The 23,222-nt window shown below is 44.1% G+C and overlaps 1 protein-coding gene across 5 annotated transcripts in view; it reads right to left on the reverse strand.

Moving 5' to 3' along the window:
* Nucleotides 1-23,222, reverse strand: part of WDFY3 (WD repeat and FYVE domain containing 3) — a 655,707-nt gene that overhangs the window by 407,578 nt on the left and 224,907 nt on the right. For all 5 annotated transcript variants that reach the window (XM_030190597.1, XM_030190598.1, XM_030190593.1 and 2 more), the window contains 3 exons: nucleotides 15,246-15,432; nucleotides 11,215-11,381; nucleotides 1,363-1,830 (listed from right to left, as the gene is read on the reverse strand). In XM_030190597.1, coding sequence (XP_030046457.1) covers nucleotides 1,363-1,830; nucleotides 11,215-11,381; nucleotides 15,246-15,432 — 822 coding nt within the window. The remainder of the gene's footprint in view (nucleotides 1-1,362; nucleotides 1,831-11,214; nucleotides 11,382-15,245; nucleotides 15,433-23,222) is intronic.

Below are 23,222 nucleotides of genomic sequence, written 5' to 3' on the forward strand. Positions count from 1 at the left end.
AAGTCAAGCAATGCAACATTCAAGAACTACAGCAAGATCCAGACAAAAAAATTCATAAACACTGTTACGGAGGATTTATAGAAACTGTAATCTCATAGGCTGGCTACACAGTAACCAAGAGCAGGTGTGAATCATCACTCAGTGGCTTTCGTCCATCAGCACTGCCAGGAATAATAAATTAAAGTTATAGCCACCTTTGAGTATTGCACTGTTCAAGGGTTGTATCTCACCTATTCAATGACAACCGCCTTGTTTCTAAGTTCTAAAGAACAGAGTTCTCAACAGTGACCAATTACTCAGGTATGCATTTTAAGCCACATGATCCCACATCCCTTACAAATGGCACGCCAGCCAGGACCCTAAAAAAAAAAAATCTTTGATTTGGGAACTCACAGTAATAATTATATTTACTTGCATTTTTTTTATTTGCATTATATGGTGTTCACCAAGCAGATGACTAATAAAGGCTGTCCAAGAATATCTTCAACAGGCCTAGCCAGGTCACAAGTGAAAGCAAAAGTAAGCCAACAGTTTACACAGAGACATGGTAAAGAAAAGGCTTTGGTTGCCCATCTCCCTTTTCCTCTACTCATCCACAGTTAACATCAAGAGATCATAGGGATGATCATAGACGCAAATACTAATACACTGTAACCCCAGGCAGTGATGACCTGACAAAGACCAAATCACAGCTGACCTTTCTGAAATATAACTGGGAGCGCTCTATGAAAATCTGTTAACATTGAAGACCTCATTTACTAACATGCATTATTGTTTTAATATGCGTTCACGCACAGTAACGTGTTCATGTAAGATAAGCACAGAGGGTGATTTAATAACACCATTTTCACATGTGTCAGTATACCTGCGCATAAGGCCTCTTATACAATTACCCACCAAGTACAAGTAGATGCAGTCAACAACACACTCTCTTTTATGAGACTTTAGAGTATACATGTTGGGGTGGGTTTTGGGTAGAAGATGGCAGAGTCACGATCTGTGTGTATACTTTACACACTGACATTTACACCAGCTTTTGAGCAGGTGTAATGGCCATAGCTTCATTTCAGGTACAATTTCTGTTGTACTTGTGCCAATATTTTATAAAGACACAGCTGCATATGTGTCTTTATAAAATAAAAGTATAAATAGGCACCTTCTTGCCTTCTCAATCTAACCTTATAGCTAGTAAATGGGTTCCCATCAAGAATAATTGGGTTTACAATTTTTTTTTCATGCATCATACCTAGTTGCACATTATGAGAGCCTTCCAAAAATATGATACTCAAGCAATAATCTTGCAAGGCAGGTTTCCTGCACAATAAAAAAAAAAAACACTTAAGTCTGAAGCAATACTCTTACCTTGTTCATTAATTGCCTGTGTTGGATCTTTTAACAGGGCTGCATATTTGTGCAAAAGGTTCACCATCACCTCCAGCAGCCCCACTTCCCTGAAAACATCCTTAAAGATGGGGTCATGCCGGGTAAACTTGAGTAGTGTCTTCGTTGCAATGATGCTGCACTGGTATGAAGTGCTAGATTTCAGAAGGATGCTGACACTGATCAGTTCCTTACAAGGGATGTAGTTCAAGCTGAAAACAATAAACTCAAGCATCTCAAAATATTTGGCCTGCACTTCAGGCAACTTGGAAATCTTCTCCGCAAACTGGGATAATGTGTGCTGTGATTCCAAGATGAAGTAGTTTGCATTGTCTGCTACATAAATGTTTGTGATAGCATCGAGGATGATCCGTGCAAGATAGCTTGTTTTTGCTTTCAGAAATGCATTCTGGAGGACAGAGAAGGCTTGGATATTCTTCATACTGTGACCTGAAACACGCACAAGAAACATCAGCCACATCAGTTTGACACATCTAATGGCAGGGGAATCTCAAGAGCACTTGAACACAGAAAGGCATGACTTGGTGTAATCTACCTTCACAAAACATAACCACAATAAATATAGTTTGTTTCTTATGCTTTTGTTATACATTTACTGTATTTTACTATATGTTTTATGTAATTTTTATATTATTTGCTTTTTTTGTTGTTTTTCCTGTGTTTGCCATTTAGAGATTAAGGAAATATAGGAGTCTAATAAATGGAAGTAAACAAATATCTGAAAATCAAGAATACAGTAACATAGAAACGTGACAGCAGATAAAGACCATCCCCCTGATTCTATATAGGTCATCCACAGTTGGGCGCCCAAATTTAGGCACAGAGCCCAGATGTGCATGCAAGCTAATTAGTCAATTAGATGCCAAAAACTGATTATTGATGTTAGTATTAACTGGCACTAATTTACAGTTCTGCATGCTTTAACGCTTTGCGCCCAAAATGTCTCATGTGTAAAACATAAGGGGGCATGGCCATGGGAGGGTTAAGAGCATTCCAAATATTTAGACACAATGTTATAGAATGCCAAGATTTACATTAACTTTCAGCAGGCATAAGTCCATGCGCCCATCTGCACTAAGCACTATTCTACAAAGGGTGCTCAGCCAATAGCGCTTAGTGCCAATTTTCCTGGCACTTAAATTTGAGTGCCTTTTATAGAATTTACCCCTATATGGCCTATCAAATCTGCCCATCTATACCAACTACCCTCTTCCAGTTTTGCTTTGATCTTCCAGACCCTGTCATTCCCCACTGTTTGTCTTGTGCAAAGTCATCATCGGATTTGCCTACCTTTCCTAGCTCCACAATACCAATTTCATAGTGTCTAAATCAAAATTTTCAGGGCAAAGTATGGTGGAATAGGTGTCCCTGGGAAAGGGCAACTACCTTGTTAGTCTCCAATATTCATTGGTAAGTCAACAAAAATTTGAACTGGAAAGGAAGAGTGGCAAACGTGACAGTTTAGAGTACATATCGAATGGTGTTTCAAGGAATTCCAGCTTATAGTTTGCAAAATCCTTCAAAGAGGTGGCACCATTCTTTCAATTCAAATACAGCGAGGGTGACAAAGGAAAGAGCAGCAGATGTCCAAACAATTGGCTTTATTATCACATCCAAGACTTAACATGAGTCGTGTTTCGGTCTAAGAAGGCCTTCCTCAGGAGTTAAAGCGTTCACACACCTATATTGTTGGAAGAAAGCAGCAAGGTATTAAACATCACGTGTATGTCATTAAGGCTAGCTAAGAATCCTCATACATCCAATAGAAGACTCCTGAGGAAGGCCTTTTTAGGGCGAAATTCAACTTGTGTCAAGTCTCGGATGTTATAATAAAGCCAATTCTTTGAACAGCGTCTGCTGCTCTTTCCTTTGTCACCCTCGCTGTGTTTGACTTGCTTCCGTGATTGCAAGGGTTACTGTTCTTCTGTCTTTTTACCATTCTTTCAATGCCATTGTTATGGGCAACAGCTATTTGTCCAGATGTTATAACTTTTCTCAGGCACTGATGCCCCGATGATCAGAAGGCCACCTCCCCTCCTCCAACTCAAGGTAGGGGGGTGGGTGGACAGTGGCCCAATGGGCCACCACAGACTTCTTGCTAACACTGGGGAGGGGGGGGGGGGGTTAGAGAGGGCTGGAGACCCACCGGATCTCCAGCCCTCCTTGAACCTGTGTCGGGGGGAGGGACCGGAGGTCTGACTGACCTCCAGCCCCCGTTTTGTCTTGCTCGGGGCAGGGGTAGTTGGGGTCTGGTGGTTCCCATGGACCTCCAGCCCCTGTGTTTGACAGGTCAAACAAGTGCGGGAGGATTGTGCCGGAGCACATGCTCGGGCACAATCCTCACACACTTCTTCCCTATGATCAGAGAGAATTGTGTGCTTAAATTAGCATGTCATTATCTCTGATCATAGGTCCAATAATGCCCCACACTGTTTCAGCATTATTTTTAGAGCACTGTTTGGAACAGCACAGGGCTTTTGATCATTGCTTGTGAGAGATTCTGGGAGTAGAAAGCATGCAGGCGGAGGAGATTTTACATCGGCTGCTCCAAGACAACATGACACCAATAGCTGCTCTAGATGTACTGGCTCCAATGATGAATGGTTGCTTTGGATCAGGATGTATCAGGATTGGGGCAGAGATGAATGCTAAGGGCTCAAAAGCCTACTGCTATTCTCAGGCCTTTATGAAAGGGAAAACGAAGAAACAGGCGATGATCCACAGCTGTCAGGACCAAAAATAAAGTAGACCAAGAAAGCAGTATTCAAATTTTGCCAACTTTTTGTAGTGTAACCACATAGATATGAAGTAGTCTTGTTTCGCCTAACAGAGCCGCATCAGAGTTTAAAAAAAAAAAACAACCCATAAAATTGAATTGTACTTATTTAAAAAAAAAAAAAAAAAAAAAAAGCTCATCAGAAACACCCTGTTATAGTTCCCCTTCATAAATATGTTAAACCGCAAATGAAACTTGTACAGAGAATGGTACAAGTGATGCAGACTTGTTAGGCAAAGTTGAGTCCACATCAAAGGGGCACATTTCTTAAGGACTTCTGTCGCTGGAGCTGCTAAATGAAGTACCATTACATATCTGGGTAATTCCATGTCAAGTGGACCAGTTCTAGAAATCACCCCTACTCAACTATCTTCAATTTTGAATAAAGGGAAAGGGGATAGGATTTGATATACCACCTTTTTTGTGGTTACAATCAAAGTGATTTACGTATTATATTCAGGTACTTATTTTGCACCTGGGGCAATGGAGAATTAGGTGACTTGACCAGAGTCGCAAGGGCCCTGATGTTCAAAAATAAACGCAGGCGACAGAGGCCATTAGCGCCCACGTTTACTGGCACAGTATGGTGAAAGACCCCTACCACAGGGAATAACATCTGTGCAAAGGGATACCACAATCAGCATGCAAATGGATGCTGATGAGCTAATTCCCTATTCCTCCACTGCTCAATGGCAAGTGCGCCAAACAAGGGCACTCTTGCCACTGAAAACCTTACGCCAGCTCCAAGCTTAATCAACAGCATCGGGTCAGAATTAAGCCACAAGTGGCACAGTCCATGGACCTGGGCATCTGGTGGGTCCTACATATAGTAACATAGTAGGTGATGGCAGAAAAAGACCTGTATGGTCCATCCAGTCTGCCCAACAAGATAAACTCATACGTTCTACTTTATATATATACCTGACCTTGATTTCTATCTGTCATTGTCAGGGCACAGACCGTAGAAGTCTGTCCAGCACCAGCCCCACCTCCCACCACCAGCTCTGCCACCCAATCTCCGCTAAGCTTCTGATGTTTCCAAAGTTAAATGCAAGTAGGGGGACTTTTTTTTTTGGGGGGGGGGGGGGAGGAAAAATGTCCTCTGGATATACATTGCCCAGGTTACCTGGTGTGGCATTTCAAACCCAACTTGTTTTTCGAAATCTTTATCCCTGTGTCTTGTCGCGCTTGTGCTGTGTGCTTGGAAGTAGCAGGACAGCTCCTCTTCCTCTTCATTCCCTCCTCCCCCCTACTGGCATTCTGGACATGCGTTGCTGTGCTTAATGCACAACTCTTCAGCACAGGTGCCAGACACCATCCTCCCCTAACTCTGAAACAACTCCCTAATGCTCAACCAGCGAGCCTAAATTTGCATGTCATTTGCGCTAAGCATTAGGGAGCTGTGTTGCAGTGCTGTTGTGGCAGTAATTTTACGCAGCTATACTGAACAGCACCAGAGTTTTGAGCATCTGCACCTCGGAGATGTAGTGGGAATTGAACCCAGTTCCCCTGGTTGTCAGCCACTGCACTAGCCATTAGGCTACTCCTCTATACCTCTTCCACCACACAGAAACTGTGTGTGTATGTTCTGGGAGGTCTCAAACTAAGAACATAAGAATAACCATACTGGGTCAGTCCAAAGATCCATCTAGCCCAGTATCCCGGTTCCAACAGTGGCCAATCCAGATCACAAGTACCTGGACTGACCACTGTTGCAAGGTTTCTTCTGCTTGCAGAAAGTCACTAGAATAAAAGCACCTTTCACAGTTATGCAATGATGTTCAATAATTATGCAAAGTTTGCAGTTTTATTTTCTTTGAATGACATCAATTAGCTTGAAATTCACCCATCTAGGTAAGCTTTTGGTGCCGAGTTTGAATATTATATTTCTAAGGCTCTCACTTCTCAGCATTTTCCCTAAATTGGACTCAAAGTAGGCTGAAAAATTAGCATTTTGTAATTTTAATGAAACTGTGAAATAAGCTTCTTCCCAGGCAATAGATCAAATTAAATAATAATTTGCTTGCTTGTTGTGGGCAAGATTGTTGAAGGAAAGCTAAAAGAAACTGTCTTTAGACACAAATTCACTGAGACATACATAACTGAAAATTTAAAAAAGTGATTAATAAGGAATTTTGTTGTAATTTTAGTGCTAGTTCCCAGTAGGCATCATCTGAGTTTTTCTTTCCAGTCCTATCAAAAATATCATATTTTTTGCTACTAGAATTATGTGCACCTTAGGACCAGAAGACTTTGTGGCCCAGAACTCAGTCCAAAAGCAACCAAAATGTTTTATTCTCATACCATTTTTTAGCAATCCACTATTGCAACAATGTTACTTATGAATCTTCTGTCCTAGCTCAGTATTTTATGGCAAATGTAGCAATGATCAGCAACATTCTTCAGCGGGACAACAACATTTTTTCACTATACAATATATCAGCAAATTACCATGACAACTTATTGTATAGTGTTTTCAAATAGGCTTTAAACACATCAAAAATGTATCCGAATAGAAAAAGTTAAGTATTTATTCTAATAAAATAATTTAGGCATCATAATTTGAGTACGTCACATGAATACTCTTCGGTATAAGAGTGAGTATCTTTTGCGACCACATCAGCTTGCTTATTTAACATCAACTTCAAGGCATTATAACTATCATCGAACTCCATGTGAACTATCATTCACGTTCAACTTCATACTGAAGGTTTGTAGTAAAATAGTAGTATCTGACTTTTTCTTCTATTTAGCATTGCAAAATCCTACATGCAAACAATGAACATAATGGATTTCAATGCTTGTTTAGGGATGTAAAACATCTTGGTCCCAAAGTATGAAAATCTGATTCTGGTAGTAAGAAAGTTCCTCTTTTCAGTGGTGCAAAAAAATATATATATATTTGATCTGACACCTATTGAAATATTTTCACCTGAACATAGGGCAAAACTTTACTCAGTACTATAATTTTTTGCCCATTTTCAACCAACTAAGCACAGAAGAAACATTCTCTTAACATTAAAATGACAATCTTGGACTAAAACAATTGGCACCATTATTCTTATTCAGTGCTAAAAAGTTAGAAGCTATTTGCGTATGGTGCTGCTCAAATATAACAAGATGATGAAGCTGGCAATTTTGTTGCATTACTTTATATATTCACAAGGTTGATTTTTGTCTCTGGCCTACAGTTCCCCAACTATGAGATCTTTGTTCCTGAAATTCTGCATGTTTTACTTTCAGATCATCAAGAACAGGAGTGTCCAACCTCAGCCCTCACCACGTCATGTTTCAGGACTTCCCCAATGAATATGCTGAGATCTATTTGCATATGATAGAGGCAGTGCACGCAAATAGATCTCATGCATATTCATTGGGGAAATCCTGAAAAACTGATTGGATTGAGCCATCGAGAAACAAGGCTGGATAACCCTGATCTAGAACATCCATAAAAAGTTTAGTCGAAACTGGACATGGTCAAGAGAGGACCCCCTGGTCCACATGACATGGACTGACCCATTTGCAATTACTAGAAAATACTGTAACTCTGATACCTGAATGAACTTGCCACTTCATGACTGTGGAAATAGTCTGTCAAAATCACATATGCCAGAAACTCTATGGACCTTTTATCTAATTCACACTTCTCTAATTTGGCATATAGCTTGTGTCCCCCTTAAGCAACTTGGAACCAACAGATCCATTGCTCATGTTCCACTGGATCTTAAGAGAATATCAATATGTCTTCTAGATACATCACTGTATATTTTGTGACATGTGAAATGAATATCTCATTTACTAGGTTTTGAAATGTAGTTTCTACATTCCTTAAGCCAAAAAGCATTACTTAAATGTTTGAAATGTCTAGATCGGGTATCTTCCATTTTTCTGGCTGTAGATGAGGTTGTCAAGCTTCATGAAAATTTGACCTGACTGAAAATATTCCAGCAGCTTGATGATAAATGGCAGAAGGTACTGGTTATAAATGATCCCTCTGTATTAAAGGTCAGAGGGAGCGATCTTTCTTGGGTATAAAAGAAACCGGAGCTCCTCCTGCAGATGTCAAGGGTCTAACAGAACAACAAACAAGGGAGGTGATGGGAAATCCAAGGGTAGAGAGGGGTATTCTTTGAATGGTAAAGATCTACTAAAGATAAGAATAGTGGGACAATAAGGAGATGTATATCTCAGTTGACAAATGTATGTCTCATGCATATAATAGAGAGCACCACCCCAGCAACGCTCACTCCACCCCCCAAGTCAACCGCTACTCCCTCACAGTTCACAGAACCCCGCAACCCCCCCCCAAAAAAAACTTTCAAACACACACACAAACCAAGCTGCAGCAAGCAACAGCTGAGCGTTTGCCTTCCGCCATTCCTCCTTCCCTCCCTGTGTCCCACACACGCATAATGTACAAGAAAAGACGACGGGACAGGGAGGGAAGGAGGGAGGAGGGAAGGGAAACAAAACAGCTGTTGCTTGCTGTAGCGCCGTCACATCTCTCTCTATAAGAACCCAGCAACAATTACCACATTCAAAGCCCCTCCCTCCCATTTTGCAAGCCCGTCACCCCCCCCCTCCAAGTCGCCTGCCACTCCTTCACAGTTCGCAAAACCCCGCCAACCCCCCCCCAACAACATTCACACACACACAAATCAAGTCACCCACCACTCCCTCACAGATCGCAGAACACCAAACACCCCCTCCTCCCCTCCCTAACATTCAAACACACACACAAACCAAGATGCAGCAAGCAACAGCTAATCGTTTCCCTTCCTCCTTCCCTCCCTATGTCCCGCACTCGCAGGACAGGGAGGGAAGGAAGGAGGATGGAAGGGAAACGAACAGCTGTTGCTTGCTGTAGCCCTCTCTCTATAAGAACCCAGCAACAATTACCACATTCAAAGCCCCTTGCCACTCCCTCCCATTTCGCAAGCCCGGAAACCCACCAAACACCCCACCCCCTTTACAAAAAAAAAAAAACCAACAACAAGGGACAGCTGTTACACATGAAGAGGGAGAAGGGGTACCCTGGAAGGGGGGGGGGGCCGACCCTGGAACTTCCAGGGAGGGGGTACCCTCGAACTGAGAGGGGAACCCTGGAACTGGGAGGGAGGGAGGGAAGGGGGACCCTGGAGCTGGTACAGCACTGGAACTGGGAGGGAGAGAGGGAGTGGGGCCCCTGGCAGGGAGGGAGGTCACCCTGGCACACACTCTCATTCTCACACACACACACTCGCATACAGTCTCACTCACTCTCTGTCAAACACACACACTCACACATTCACTCTCTCTCTCACACAGTCACTCTCACACCCACTCTCTCAAACATACACAATCAAAGGAAAAACTTTGCTAGCGCCCATTTCATTGGTTTCAGAAACGGGCCTTTTTTCCTAGTTTTTCAAAAAAAGACCCTGAAGAATTTTTTTTTTAAATGGTCTGGACCAACTTCTGGAGGGTAGGTCAATTAGCAAGTATTAGCCAGACAGATATGGGGACCACCATTTTAGAGAAAGAGCAACAGGAAATGGATTTATCCACTGAAATCTGCTGGGTGCTTCTAAGTGACCTATAGTGGTCACTGTCAGAGAAAGGATGCTAGGCTCTATGGACCATTGATCTGACCCAGTTTAACACATCTTAGGTTCTTCTAATAGAAACAAAGCATCAAATAATTGTGAATTAACATTCTATATAAGTGCTAACAAAAATAAAACAATATATGCATCTAATTTCAAAGTTTGCTTAAATTAGCATCTGAAATACTGCTGCAAATACTAAAACGATATTTTAATGTAAGCTGTTATTTTTATTTCAGGTCTCTTCAATGCCTAGTTAAGGACAGATGGAAAAGTGTTTCTTTTTTTTACTTTTCCTAAGTAGACAAAGCTTGGTCTAATTTTAAAAAAATATATATATATATTTTGAAATATATTACATATCCTTTGGCTTCTACCATCACCATTTTGGACAGTAATTTGAAGAATTAAAGTCCTGCTGCTCTAATGCTACTGGCTAACATTCCCATTACTGAAACTCAACAGGGTGGTCAGATCCCGTCATTTGACTGTGCGTGTATTTGCTGCTGCATCAGATCAGAGAGTCTCCTCTATCAATATTGATAGTGCCCTCTGAAGCAACCAAACATTACAGATGTTGATTGCACCAGTAATATCATATAATAGGACTGGCCAATTTGTTATATACCAAGAGCCAAGAAATCAGAATATGCACAGCAGCAGAGAACCCTGCCTTTGAGGAACAGGGGAATGGGAGGGGGAACAAGAGAATAAGGTTATCCTCTTTCTCAGCTTTTGCTTCACTCCAACCAGTCCCTCACTCTTTTTCTAATCCCTCTACTGGCTCTACCAATCTCTATCTCCTCTCATCCTCATCCCTACTAGTTTCCCTCCCATTCTCTCTTTTAATCCCCCACCAGGTATTCCACTTTTCCTGCCTCAGGTTAGCCAGCCAGTCACCCCTCCCCCCACCCCAGCTAACCAACCAGCAAGAATTTCCCTCAGAAAGCCAACCCAATTACCTGCAAGCTAGGTGTTCGGTTATAATGATCTGTGTATGGATTTAACCAAATTCAACTAGGTATTGAGGATTTAGGGAGAGGAGCAACTTCAGAGGCTAGTGACGCTTAAAAATATATAACTACAAGTAACCCCACAAATGATGTAAAATCCTCAGAAAAATATACTGTACTCGAAATAATATATATATGCTTACAGAAAATTAACACCCTATAAATATGTAAGTAAAGATACTGATGCATTACTGCAAATATACATTATGTTCCTCATGAGATTAAGAGAGTGTTTCTGGTAGCTCAGCACAGCTAAAATGGGAAGGTATCACTCTCTGACTGATGAGCACCACAAGTAGACATCTATCATCAAAATTTGATTTGTAAGGAAAAGCCTGAGCTGATCACAATATAGCCCACAGGTACATAATCTTTAAAAACATCAGTTATATATTTTAAATTCTTCTTGGTAATATGACAGCAATACAAAATCCCTCACCTTTTCCTGTAGGCTGTGGAACTACAAACCCAGGTAACAAAAAAGGTGCCCCTGTGGTGACCCCAGCTGGTTTTAATTCATTAACACCATATGTTGTTAATGACGTTATCAGATTCACCAGGTCCTTCAAAGCATCCTTGGATTCGTTCTCCTTAGACTGCTCTAACCTAAAGAATAAAACATAGATGAAACAAGTAAACTAACAGTAGCTGACATCAGTAAAATGGTTTTTGCTCATTTTTATAAAGTGACACCCACCAATGAGCCTTCACCAGAATAGCCACTACATTCTAGAAAGTGGAGGAGCAGCCTAGTGGTTAGGGTGGTGGACTTTGGTCCCGGGGAACTGAGTTCGATTCCCACTTCAGGCACAGGCAGCTCCTTGTGACTCTGGGCAAGTCACTTAACCCTCCATTGCCCCATGTAAGCCGCATTGAGCCTGCCATGAGTGGGAAAGCGCGGGGTACAAATGTAATAAAAATAAAAAAAGCACTCCCAGAAAAGCTTTGCTTAATGTAAGCCTATCTCTACTTCAGGAAGCAAGTGAAAGCTTGACCTTTAACTAGTTAAATTATTCTTCCTTTAATTACACACACAAGTACTAACACCTGCTGCAAATACTGTGTATTGTGCTGGCATTGTATACATGATGCATACTGTGCCATAATGTGTATTTGAATATTTTTACTGTTGTAATTGTCTATTGCGCCTGTACGGTTTATTATTGCTGTATACCACCTTGGGTGAATTTCTTCAAAAAGTCAGTAAATAAATTCCAAGACAGAAAAGATAGGGTATAACAAAAGTTGAAACATCTCGGGTGACTAACTTAATGAGAAAAAATTGCCCTGTGTAATTAGAGAAGGTGTATGAAACTGCTCTCAGATTATGTGTGGTACGCTACTGAATTCCTGCTGCATTATGTGCAATGCATGTAAATCCATCTGGGTGTTGAGATGGTCAAGTTGTCACAAGGAATGCAGGGTTCAGTCTTGGGCAGTGATCACAAGATTTCTGCAGCCTCCCCCACTAAGGTGCAGATGATCAAAAACTCCACGCTGCTCCAAACAGCGCTCTAAAATTAGCACTGGAACAGCGAGGGGCAATGACGCTCATAAGATCAAAGCTAATCGCATGTAAATTCATGCGTGCTACTACCTCTGATCATAGGGGTACTTCTGCGGAAGGATTGTTCCTGGGCATGCGCCCAAGGCAAAATCCTCCCGCAGAAGTTGTTTGACAGGTCCGGGCTGTCAAAAATTTTAAAAAAATCCTGGACCTGTCAAACATTGCAAGGGTTTGGAGGTCCGTTGGACCTGCAGACACCCCCCCCCCCCCCCGACAGAGGAGTACTCCCCCAGCCCGGCTCGCCAGACCTGACGGAAGACGAACAGACCCCCTTGACCCCACAACAGAAGAGACCTCCCCTGGTGGTCTAGCACCTCCTTTCTCCCCCCATGACATAAGAAAGGACCTCAAGACCTCCAGCCCCAATCTGGTAGTCTTAACGGCTCCGAAAACCCTTATATCTTCAATGACAAGGAGGGAGTAGCACTTTTCTAGCGCCGCCTCTAAAATGACAGTGCCCTGTCCTGCCCAGTGAATCCTGGGATGCGCTGGGAAAGGATTCCCTACCATATAAAGGACAAACTCCCTTATGGAGGCGGCCCTGGAAGGAGGAGGGAGTGCTAGACTACCAGGTTGGGGATGGAGGTCCAGACCGCCAGCCTTTTCTTCTGTTGTGGGGGGGATGGGTCGCTACACCACCAGGGGAGATCTCGTCTGGAGATGCACATAGATGGTGGTGAGGGGAGAGAGTTGAAATCCTGGATATGGATGGAGAGGAGGAAAGAGAGAGGAAGTGAGATGAACATGTATGGAGGGGAGGGAATAGAGAAGAAGTGAGATGAACATGGATGGAGGGGAGGGAAGAGAGAGGAAGTGAGATGAACATGGATGGAGGGGAGGGAAGAGAGAGGAAGTGAGATGAACATGGATGGAGGGGAGGGAAGTGAGAGGAAGTGAGATGAACATGGATGGAGGAGAGGAGAGATGAGAAATGCTGGACATGGATGGATGAGAGGGAAGAGAGAGGAAGGAGATGCATATGGATGGAGGGGAGGGAAGAATAGGAAGGAGATGCATACTGACGAGATGAGGGAAAGGGAAAAGAGGAGAAAAACTGCATATGGATGGAGAAAATAGGCAAAAACTGGATCCATTCTATACCTCCTCTAGTGCGGCGGACCCAGCTTTTACCTACGGATGTAGGGCAAGAAATGAAGGAGAAAGGAGGAAAGTAAAGAAATAAATGGAAAGGAAGCCCAGGAAATGGAGTTAAGAGAGCAGCAGAATCAGAGACTGGGACCGGCACGATCAGAAAAACAAAGTCACCAGACAACAAAGGTAGAAAAAATCATTTTATTTTCATTTTAGTGTTTGGAATATGTCCAATTTGAGAATTTACATCCGTTATCTTATTTTGCACTGGGTATACTGGAGCTATAACATCTTACAGAAATTATTTATAATGAAAAAAGTCAAGTTATTTTTTTCTCCTATACTGGTATAATATTTTCAATGATGCCTGTTTATGTGCGTCAAGGGGGTGTGGCTAACATGGGTGTGGCTATCATCGGGAAGGGGCCATAGGTGGTGGCCCCACCCATAATGAGTACCGGTACCTTTTTTCCTACAAAAAAAAAAGCACTGGCTGTTACACACGCTCACCAGCTCTGATCATCGGGCAGGACCAAACGCGGGCTCTAGTATGGCGTTACTGGTCTCTAGCACCCGTCTTTGCTTTTAATCATCTGCCCCTAAATGAAGCTACATTTTGCGTGTGACCGGGACACCTGGGTCCACCTGCTGTCTCCACACAGTAATTGGTATCTTTTCAGAGACTGTGCTGCAGCTATCTTCCCTGCCAGCAGAAAGCAAGTGTAGGACAAAGAAAGCGGGACTTCTGCAGTTGCCCTTGTCCCGTGTAACCCATATAAAGAAAGCATGTGCTCTGATGCACTTAAGACACATAAGATTTGAGAAGAAGGTGGGATTCCAGAGATGTACTTTGGGAGATACAAAGAACCAGGGAATAATAGGGTGGTTGCCATGTCAGTCCACTTTAAAAGATAATAAATAAAAATAAAATTAATTTTTTTTAAACAGAAAATTAACGCGATAGCTTTTTTTTTTTGGACTAAAATTTTGACAAGCTGTCGAAGGCAAAATCTTTTTTATCAGGTCAGGAATGAGCCAAAGAGGACAATATCAAAATATATAAGTGAAACATGAAAGCATTCTCATGAGAGTCTTGAGGGAAAGCTAGACATTAGGGGGGTGGGGGGGAATGGCATGAGAAACAGGTACAGATTGATGGGTGATCAAGAGGCAACGCAGTATAGTTTTATAAACCCATCTATCTCTCCATTCTCACTCTTCCTCCCTCCGATCATCCCTACTCTTACCTTTCCTTCAAGGTTGTCATTGGAATGCTTTTGTGTTTCACTTATATATATTGATATTGCCATCTTTTGCTCGTTCCTGCTCTGAGGTAGAAGATTTTTCCTTCAAAAGCTTGTCAAAAAATGTATTAAGATTAGTCTATTAAAAAACAAAAGATATCATCTTAATTTTCTCTCTTTTTTGTTTTATTTCTATTTCAAGAAAAATAGGAGCAGACAAGAGGACTGAAGAGAGAAATGGAAGATGAGGGAAACAGAAGGAAAGTGTGTAGAGGGGTGATCGCAAACATATATGCATCTGACCCTTTGACACTCTCACTTATAACAACTATCTCAGATGAATCCTGGAGATGGCACCCTGAAATAATAGACAGCAAAGTGGAACAGAGAGTGAAATATAGAAACATCAAATCAATAGGGATCAAACCAGGAAATAAAAATGACTTTGTAAATACAAAAGTGAAACAAATTAGGAAGAAGCAAACTTCTTTCCAGGCAGCAGCACAGCTCAGGCAGCACACCAGACACACATGCAATAATACTTTTGTTAGAAAAAACTCATCTTACCTGAGCAAAAGATCGGAAAGGAAGCTATATCCTTGACATATCCTAAAATCATCCAAAAGCGTTTGTGAAACATTGCTGGAATCTTTGAGGAAACAAGAAAGCCCGGCAAACATCTCGACTATTTCCAGGGGAGAGAGGTCATCTGACTGCTGCATGTTCTGCACACAAGTGGCCAAACATTCCTTCTCTGCAAGAACACAGATGCCAGCGGCACAATGAAGACAACAGTGATTTGCAACCTTTTTCATCTCGCATACTTACAAGGTAGAAAAATTGTCAAGGCACACCACTGGAATCTAACCCATACCCGACCATCCCCATCCAATCCCAATCCATCCAAGCAAGCAAGCAATCTCCTCCATTCCCACCTGTAACCTTCAGAAGTAGTTATGCTACTAAAATACATTACAGCACCAATATACCTGCTACTGGGAAACTAGAGCAAGATGAACTGTTATAGATTCTCTCACAGACACCAACGTGCCAGCAGAACCATTCACTTCAGATGCAGAACATGACTCTCAGCTAATACAAAATAGGGAACCACAAAAAACATGCAGACAAAAACTGAAAGCAGAGATACTAAACTCTGCATGTCGTGCAACACCAGAGAAATAGAAAGAAATGCATGTCCTCCTGTACAGTGCAAAATAAAGCTGACCGAGGTAAATTCTCATCACCGACATAATTCAGTTATTAAACTGAAAACAAAATCATTTTCCTACCTTTGTAGTCTGGTGATTTTATTATTCCAATCATCTTAATCACAATCTTTGGTTCTGCTTTCCTCTGTACGTACATGTTTCTAGGGTCTCCTTTCCACTTGCTATTTCTTTTCTCACCTCCTGCCCTATGTCTGTTTGACCCTGATCTTTCACATTCCGCTTTCTCCAATTTTTCTGCCTCCTTCTCAAATCTTTGTTTTCTCTCTCTCTCATGTGCAGCCTGCCTCCCCTCTTCCCTTCATATTCAGCATGTCTCCCTTCTTCCCTTATTGTTCATAATGTCTCCTTTCTTCCCTTATGTCCAGCATTTATCTCCTCTTCTCTTCACATTCAGAATGTCTCCCTTCATACCTTCCCTTCATGTTCAGACTGTCTCCCCTATTTCCTCCCCTATATCTGCAACATTTTACTCATTTTCCTCTGTGCTACTGTTTCTCCTCTTCCTTCTTTCCCTGCAGGTTCTGGCATCTCACTCTGCCCCCTCCACCAAATCCAGCACCTCTTTCCTTCTCCACAGCCTCTCTCTTCCTTATCCACCTCATTGAACCAAATTGGAGGTGAGACTTCTATACAATGTCCCTGTAGGCCTCCTCTACATACCTCACTGCCTCCCTCAGCTCATCCAAGTCTGCTACTCCAGCCTTGGAGTATAGACATATAACCTCTCACCAACTAGGAGATAATGTGACAGTGCAAAAGACTGGAGATAATCATGCATGTGACACTCAGTGCAAAAGACTAGATAGCACCCCTCTTGCTGCTGGACTGCTGTCTGCCTCTTAGTATTATAGAGTTGTTTCATTAAAACTTAAGGTACTAGGGATATTAGATTAATATAAAGAGCCAAGATTATATGGTATAATGTGCAATTTATTTAGTGTTTGCTTCTCTGAAACTAAACTCTAATTAAAACTCTCCTCGTTATGCTAATTAGAATAATTGACTATAAATGAAGAGATGTGCTTGGGGTGGGTGGTAATGATGACAGAACGAGGCCCTGCTGTGCATTCTAGAGGCTGTTAAGGCTGTGGCAGAAAGTTCAAGTTTTAAAACTACGGGGAAAAGGGAATGGAGACTAGTTAATAAAGTTTGCGTCTATTTTTTTTTTTATTCTATCAATAACATACAATTCCTCTTTTAAACCCCAATCCTTAAGTTACCAAAGCACAGGTGTAAATGGGAATGCCTAAATGCAGCAGTAAGAGCCTGACAGTATTCAATAAAGCATGTGCTTAAATAGTGGAACACCTATGACCCTCCCATGTGAATGCCCCCTTTGCAGTTAAGCACTACAATGCTTACGTGCCAAGTTATAGAACAGCAACTGCATTTTCACCCTTGTTTTGCTGCTTAACTTCAGTTACTACCATTTGAGTGCCAAAAGTTAGGCAACTAGTTTTTTGGCAAACTATAAAGAATTTGGGGGTTAATGTGTAACGTACACAAAAAATGATAAGCCTAATGAAACAACAGAGCATATTGCTCCTCAGGTAAACCAAGACTAGGAGCAATGGCTCGCAAGCAGCACCTTAGCTGATCACAAGCGGCATCATGGCTTGGAAAGATATACAAATGCACAGAGTCTGTACATGGGAAGGGGATCTGGGAGGAAAAGGAATTAGAGAACAATTTAAAGCACCACGCTTTGGATTCTCCATCTTTCAGAATGCCTACAAAACTCCCTGAACTGTATATTTTAAGCCCCTGACTGAGGCCTCTCTGTAATAGGGGGACCCCAAGGGATTGTGGGCAGCTGGATGCAAGACATTGAGCAAAAAGATTTATGGCTGGGAAGAAATAATAAAAGGAAAAAAATAGCTACCATAAAAGCATTTATGTGGAAACTGCATTCATCAAAGCAGTATACAATTCCATAATAAGCATCTGTTTCAGAAGCTACAACTTCAAAAAGCAACCCAAAAAAACTCAGGCCACATAAGAATATTCTTGCTCATACAATTGGCTGTCACCATAACTTATCACTTGGCCTACTGGCTTTATTTATTGCTGTCTCAAATATTACCTCAGGGTTGTGAGCTTACACCATGAAATATCAGCTACCTCAGAGAAGCCTGAGACCCAGCAAGACTATACATAAACCCATTAATTAATGGCACAAACTAGAATTTCAAAACTTTTGACTAAAAAGAAAAATGGATTCAGCAGAACAGAATCAGTTACCCAGAAAATGAATATACATACTTATAGCAGGTATTCTCCGAGGACAGCAGGCTGGACATCATCACGCATGGGTCGTCGTCCGCAACGGCCCAGGAGCTCCAGAATTAAAAGAAAAACTTTTAAAAGTTCTAGAAGCGACAAAGCAGGTGCGCGGACAACGCACCGCGCATGCGTGAGTGACTTCCCGCCCGTGACGCCCGCGCGCTTCCCTCAGTTAGTAAAAAGCAAACAAGAAGAAGAACAACTCCAAAGGGGAGGAGGGAGGGTTGTGATGATGTCCAGCCTGCTGTCCTCGGAGAATACCTGCTACAGGTATGTATCTTCATTTTCTCCGAGGACAAGCAGGCTGGACATTGTCACGCATGGGGTATCCCTAGCACCCAGGCTCAATCAAAACAATGAACATTGGTCAATTGGGCCTCGCAACGGCAAGGACATAACTGAGATTGACCTGAAAACAAACAAAACTAAGTGAGAGTGAAGCCTGGAACAGAACAGAAATGGGCCTAGGAGGGTGGAGTTGGATTCTAAACCCCAAACAGATTCTGTAACACTGACTGCCCAAACAGACCGTCGCGTCGGGTATCCTGCTGAAGGCAGTAGTGAGATGTGAATATGTGGACCGATGACCACGTTGCAGCCTTGCAAATCTCTTCAATGGAAGCTGACTTTAGGTGAGCCACTGACGCAGCCATGGCTCTAACATTATGAGCCGTGACATGGCCCGCCAGAGTCAGCCCAGCTTGGGCATAGGTGAAGGAAATGAAATCTGCTAGCCAATTGGAGATTGTGCGTTTTCCGATGGCAACCCCCATCCTGTTGGGATCAAAAGAAACAAACAACTGGGCGGACTGTCTATAGGGCTTTGTCTGCTCCACGTAAAAGGCCAATGCTCTCTTATAGTCCAAGGTATGCAACTTGTCCTCACCAGGGCGGATATGTGGACGGGGGAAAAATGATGGCAAGACAATTGACTGGTTCAGATGGAACTCCGACACCACCTTTGGCAAGAACTTAGGATGAGTGCGGAGGACTACCCTGTTATGATGAAACTCAATATAAGGAGCATGAACCACCAGGGCTTGGAGCTCACTGACTCTATGAGCTGAAGTAATAGCCACCAAGAAAACGATCTTCCAGGTCAAGTACTTCAGATGGCATGAATTCAGTGGCTCAAAAGGAGGTTTCATCAGCTGGGTGAGAACGACATTGAGATCCCATGACACTGGTGGAGGTTTGCAGGGGGCTTTGACAAAAGCAAACCTCTCATAAAATGAACAACTAAAGGCTGTCCAGAGATAGGCTGACCCTCTACACGCTGATGGTAAGCACTGATTGCACTGAGATAAACTCTTACTGAGTTAGTCTTAAGACCAGACTCTGATAAGTGTAGAAGGTATTCAAAAGCAGGGTCCGTGTAGGACAAGAGAAAGGATCTAGGGCCTTGCTGTCACACTAGACGGCAAACCTCCTCCATTTAAAAGAATAACTCTTTTTCGTGGAATCTCTCCTGGAAGCAAGACTCGGGAGACACCTTCTGAGAGGCCTAAAGAGGCAACTTCTACGCTCTCAACATCCAGGCCATGAGAGCCAGAGACTGGAGGTTGGGATGTAGAAGTGACCCCTCGTTCTGAGTGATGAGGGTCGGAAAACAGTCCAATCTCCATGGTTCTTCGGAGGACAAGTCCAGAAGAAGAGGGAACCATATCTGACGGGGCCAGAAAGGTGCAATCAGAATCATGGTTCCGCGGTCTTGTCTGAGTTTCAGCAGAGTTTTCCCTACTAAAGGTATGGGAGGATACGCATACAGAAGACCTGTCCCCCAATGAAGGAGAAAGGCATCTGATGCTAGTCTGTCGTGGGCCTGAAGCCTGGTACAGAATCGAGGGACCTTGTGATTGTCCTGAGTGGCAAAAAAAGATCCACCGAGGAGGTGCCCCAAGCTTTGAAGATCTTACGGATAACGTCCATGTTCAGAGACCACTCGTGAGGTTGAATTATCCTGCTCAAACTGTCGGCCAGACTGTTGTTTACGCCTGTCAGATATGTAGCCTGGAGAAGCATGCCATGCTGGCGCACCCAAAGCCACATCCTGACGGCTTCCTGACACAGAGAGCGAGATCCGGTGCCCCCCTGCTTGTTTGTTTGTGTAATACATCGCAACCTGATCGTCTGTCTGAATTAGCCTGACACCACTGGGAAGCTAGGAACCATTGAGCTGATCTCATGTGTAGACGTGCCATGGGAGTCACATGAACTGTGGAGGCCATGTGGCCCAGAAGTCTCAACATCTGCCGAGCTGTGATCTGTTGTGATGCTCGAGTTGAGGACACTAGGGCTAGAAGGATGTCCTGCCCTTGCCTGGGGAAGATAAGCTCGAGATGTCCATGTGTTCAACAGAGCTCCTATGAATTCCAACTTTTTGTACTGGATGCAGATGGGACTTGGGATAATTTATGACAAACCCCAGCAGCTCGAGCAGTTGAATAGTAATCTGCATGGATCATAGAACCCCTGCCTCCGAGGTGTTTTTCACCAGCCAATTGTCGAGATAAGGGAACACATGCACTCCCAGTCTGCGTAGCAATGCTACAACAACTGCCAAGCACTTTGTGAAAACCCTGGGCGCAGATGCTAGACCAAAGGGCAGTACTGAAAGTGCTGAGCTCCCAGGCAAAATCGAAGGTACTGCCTGTAAATTGGAAGCACCGAGATGTGAGTGTAGGCGTCCTTTAAGTCCAGAGAGCATAGCCAATCGTTTTCCTGAATCATGGGAAGAAGGGTGCCCAGGGAAAGCAAAGCATCCTGAACTTCTCTCGGACCAAAAATTTGTTCAGGCCCCTTAGGTCTAGGATGGGACGCATCCCTCCTGTTTTCTTTTGCACAAGAAAGTACCTGGAATAGAATCCCAGCCCTTCTTGCCCTGGTAGAACGGGCTCGACCGCATTGGCACTGAGAAGGGCGGAGAGTTCCTCTGCAAGTACCTGCTTGTGCTGGGAACTGAAGGATTGAGCTCCCGGTGGGCAATGTGGAGGTTTTGATTCCAGATTGGGAGCGTACCCGGACCGGACTATTTGAAGAACCCACCTGTCGGAGGTTATAAGAGGCCACCTTTGGTGAAAAAATATCAACCTCCCACCCAACAGGTAGATCGTCCGGTACGGACACTTTGATGTCGGCTATGCTGCTCTGGAGCCTGTCAAAAGCCCGTCCCTTGCTTTTGCTGGGGAGTCGGAGGGGCCTTCGGCGCACGCCGCTGACGAGAGCGAGCTTGAACAGGCTGTCGAGAGGCAGGAGTGTACCTATGCCTATTAGAGGAATAGGGAGCACTCCTCCTCCCTCCAAAAAACCTCCTAGAAGAGGAGGTAGTAGCAGAAGGCGTCCGGCAGGAGAGAGAATCCATAGCATCATGATGCTTCTTGAGGGTATCAACCATATCCTCAACCTTCTCTCCAAAAAGATTTTCCCCCAGCAAGGAACATTTGCCATTCGCTGCTGGGTCTTCTGATCCAGGTCCGAGACACGCAGCCATGAGAGTCTGCGCATCACGATACCCTGAGCAGCTACTTGGGATGCGGCATCAAAAGTGTCATAGGCTCCCCTGGCCAGGAATTTGCGACACACCTTCTGCTGCCTAACCACCTGGTGAAAAGGTTCAGCAAGCTCCGGAGGGAGAGCTTCAACTAAACTGGACAGTTGCTTTACTGAGTTCCGTAAGTGAATGCTGGTGTACAGCTGGTATGTTTGAATCTTGGCAGCGAGCATTCCAGCCTGATATGTACGCCTCCCAAAAGAATCCAAGGTCCTAGACTCTCTGCCCGGGGGCACCGAGGCATAGTTCCTAGTACTCTTGGCTCTTCTGAGAGCAGAGTCCACCACCATGGAATCGTGAGGAAGTTGGGCCTTCACCATCACAGGCTCACCATGGACTCTGTACTGGGACTCAGACTTCTTGTTGACAATTGAATTAGAGAGAGGGCAAGATCAATTCCGCAACATCACTTCCCTGAGTGTATTGTGCAGGGGGGCCGTTGCAACCTCTGCAGGCGGAGAGGGATAATCCAGGACCTCGAACATCTCAGCCCTGGGTTCATCCACAGCCTCCATGGGAAATGGAATGTCCCTAGACATTTCCTGCACAAGAGATGAAAAAATAAGATTCTCAGGTGGAGATTGTCGAACTTCAATAGGCGGAGTAGAATCAGAAGGAAGCCCCTGAGAATCTTCCTCCAAAAAATATCTGGGGTCTTCCTCCTCTCCCCATGAGTGCTCCTCTTCGGTATCGGACAGGAGCTCTCGAAGAGCAGCCCGAACCCGAGCCTGTCTCGACTTTGAGGATCTACGTCCTCGCGGGGGATGTCTAGAAGTGGACCCCTGCCTGGACTCCGGCGAAGCTTCCTCCACCGACGTTGAGGGAGAGTTGACCCGGGTGGCAACCGGCTCCTGCACCGCAAGCGGCACCAAAGGCGGAGACCTCCTCATAGGAGATGGACCAGACGCCGTCTCAGCAGTAGGTACCAGAGGCGCAAGCACCTCCGGTACCGAAGCAGATGGACGAATCATCCCTTCCAGAAGTCCTGGAAGCATGGCCCGGAGACACTCATTGAGGGCTGCCATCAGAACAAGCTGTGGGGCCAGTGCAGGAGTCGGCGCCAGAATCTGAGGGGGTTCGAGAGCCGGTACCAGGCTGCCAGACGACCGGCGCATCGGCACCTCCTGAATGGAGGGTGAGCGATCCTCCCAGCGCCGACGCTTCTTGGGTGCCGAGTCTCTCGGCTCCCCGGAGCTCTCGGTACCGTGTCTGGTAGAAGATCGATGGCGATGCTTATTCGCCTTCACTCGACGCCCATCATCGACACTCCTCGGTACCGATGAGGACGTGGAATCCTCACGCCTCCTCGGGGCCGGGTCCTACTCAGGGCGGTCCCAGGGGGTCTGCATAGCAGTAGGCCTCGAGATGGGTGGAGACCCACTCGATGCCTCGCTGCTCCCAACTCAAAGTGGTCTCTCGGCAGCCATTACCTGGACTCTCGGGTGTTGCTTTCCTCGACGTCAATGTCGCCGACCTCGG

This window comes from Microcaecilia unicolor, chromosome 2 (genome assembly GCF_901765095.1).
Source record: "Microcaecilia unicolor chromosome 2, aMicUni1.1, whole genome shotgun sequence".
Taxonomy (NCBI): domain Eukaryota; kingdom Metazoa; phylum Chordata; class Amphibia; order Gymnophiona; family Siphonopidae; genus Microcaecilia; species Microcaecilia unicolor.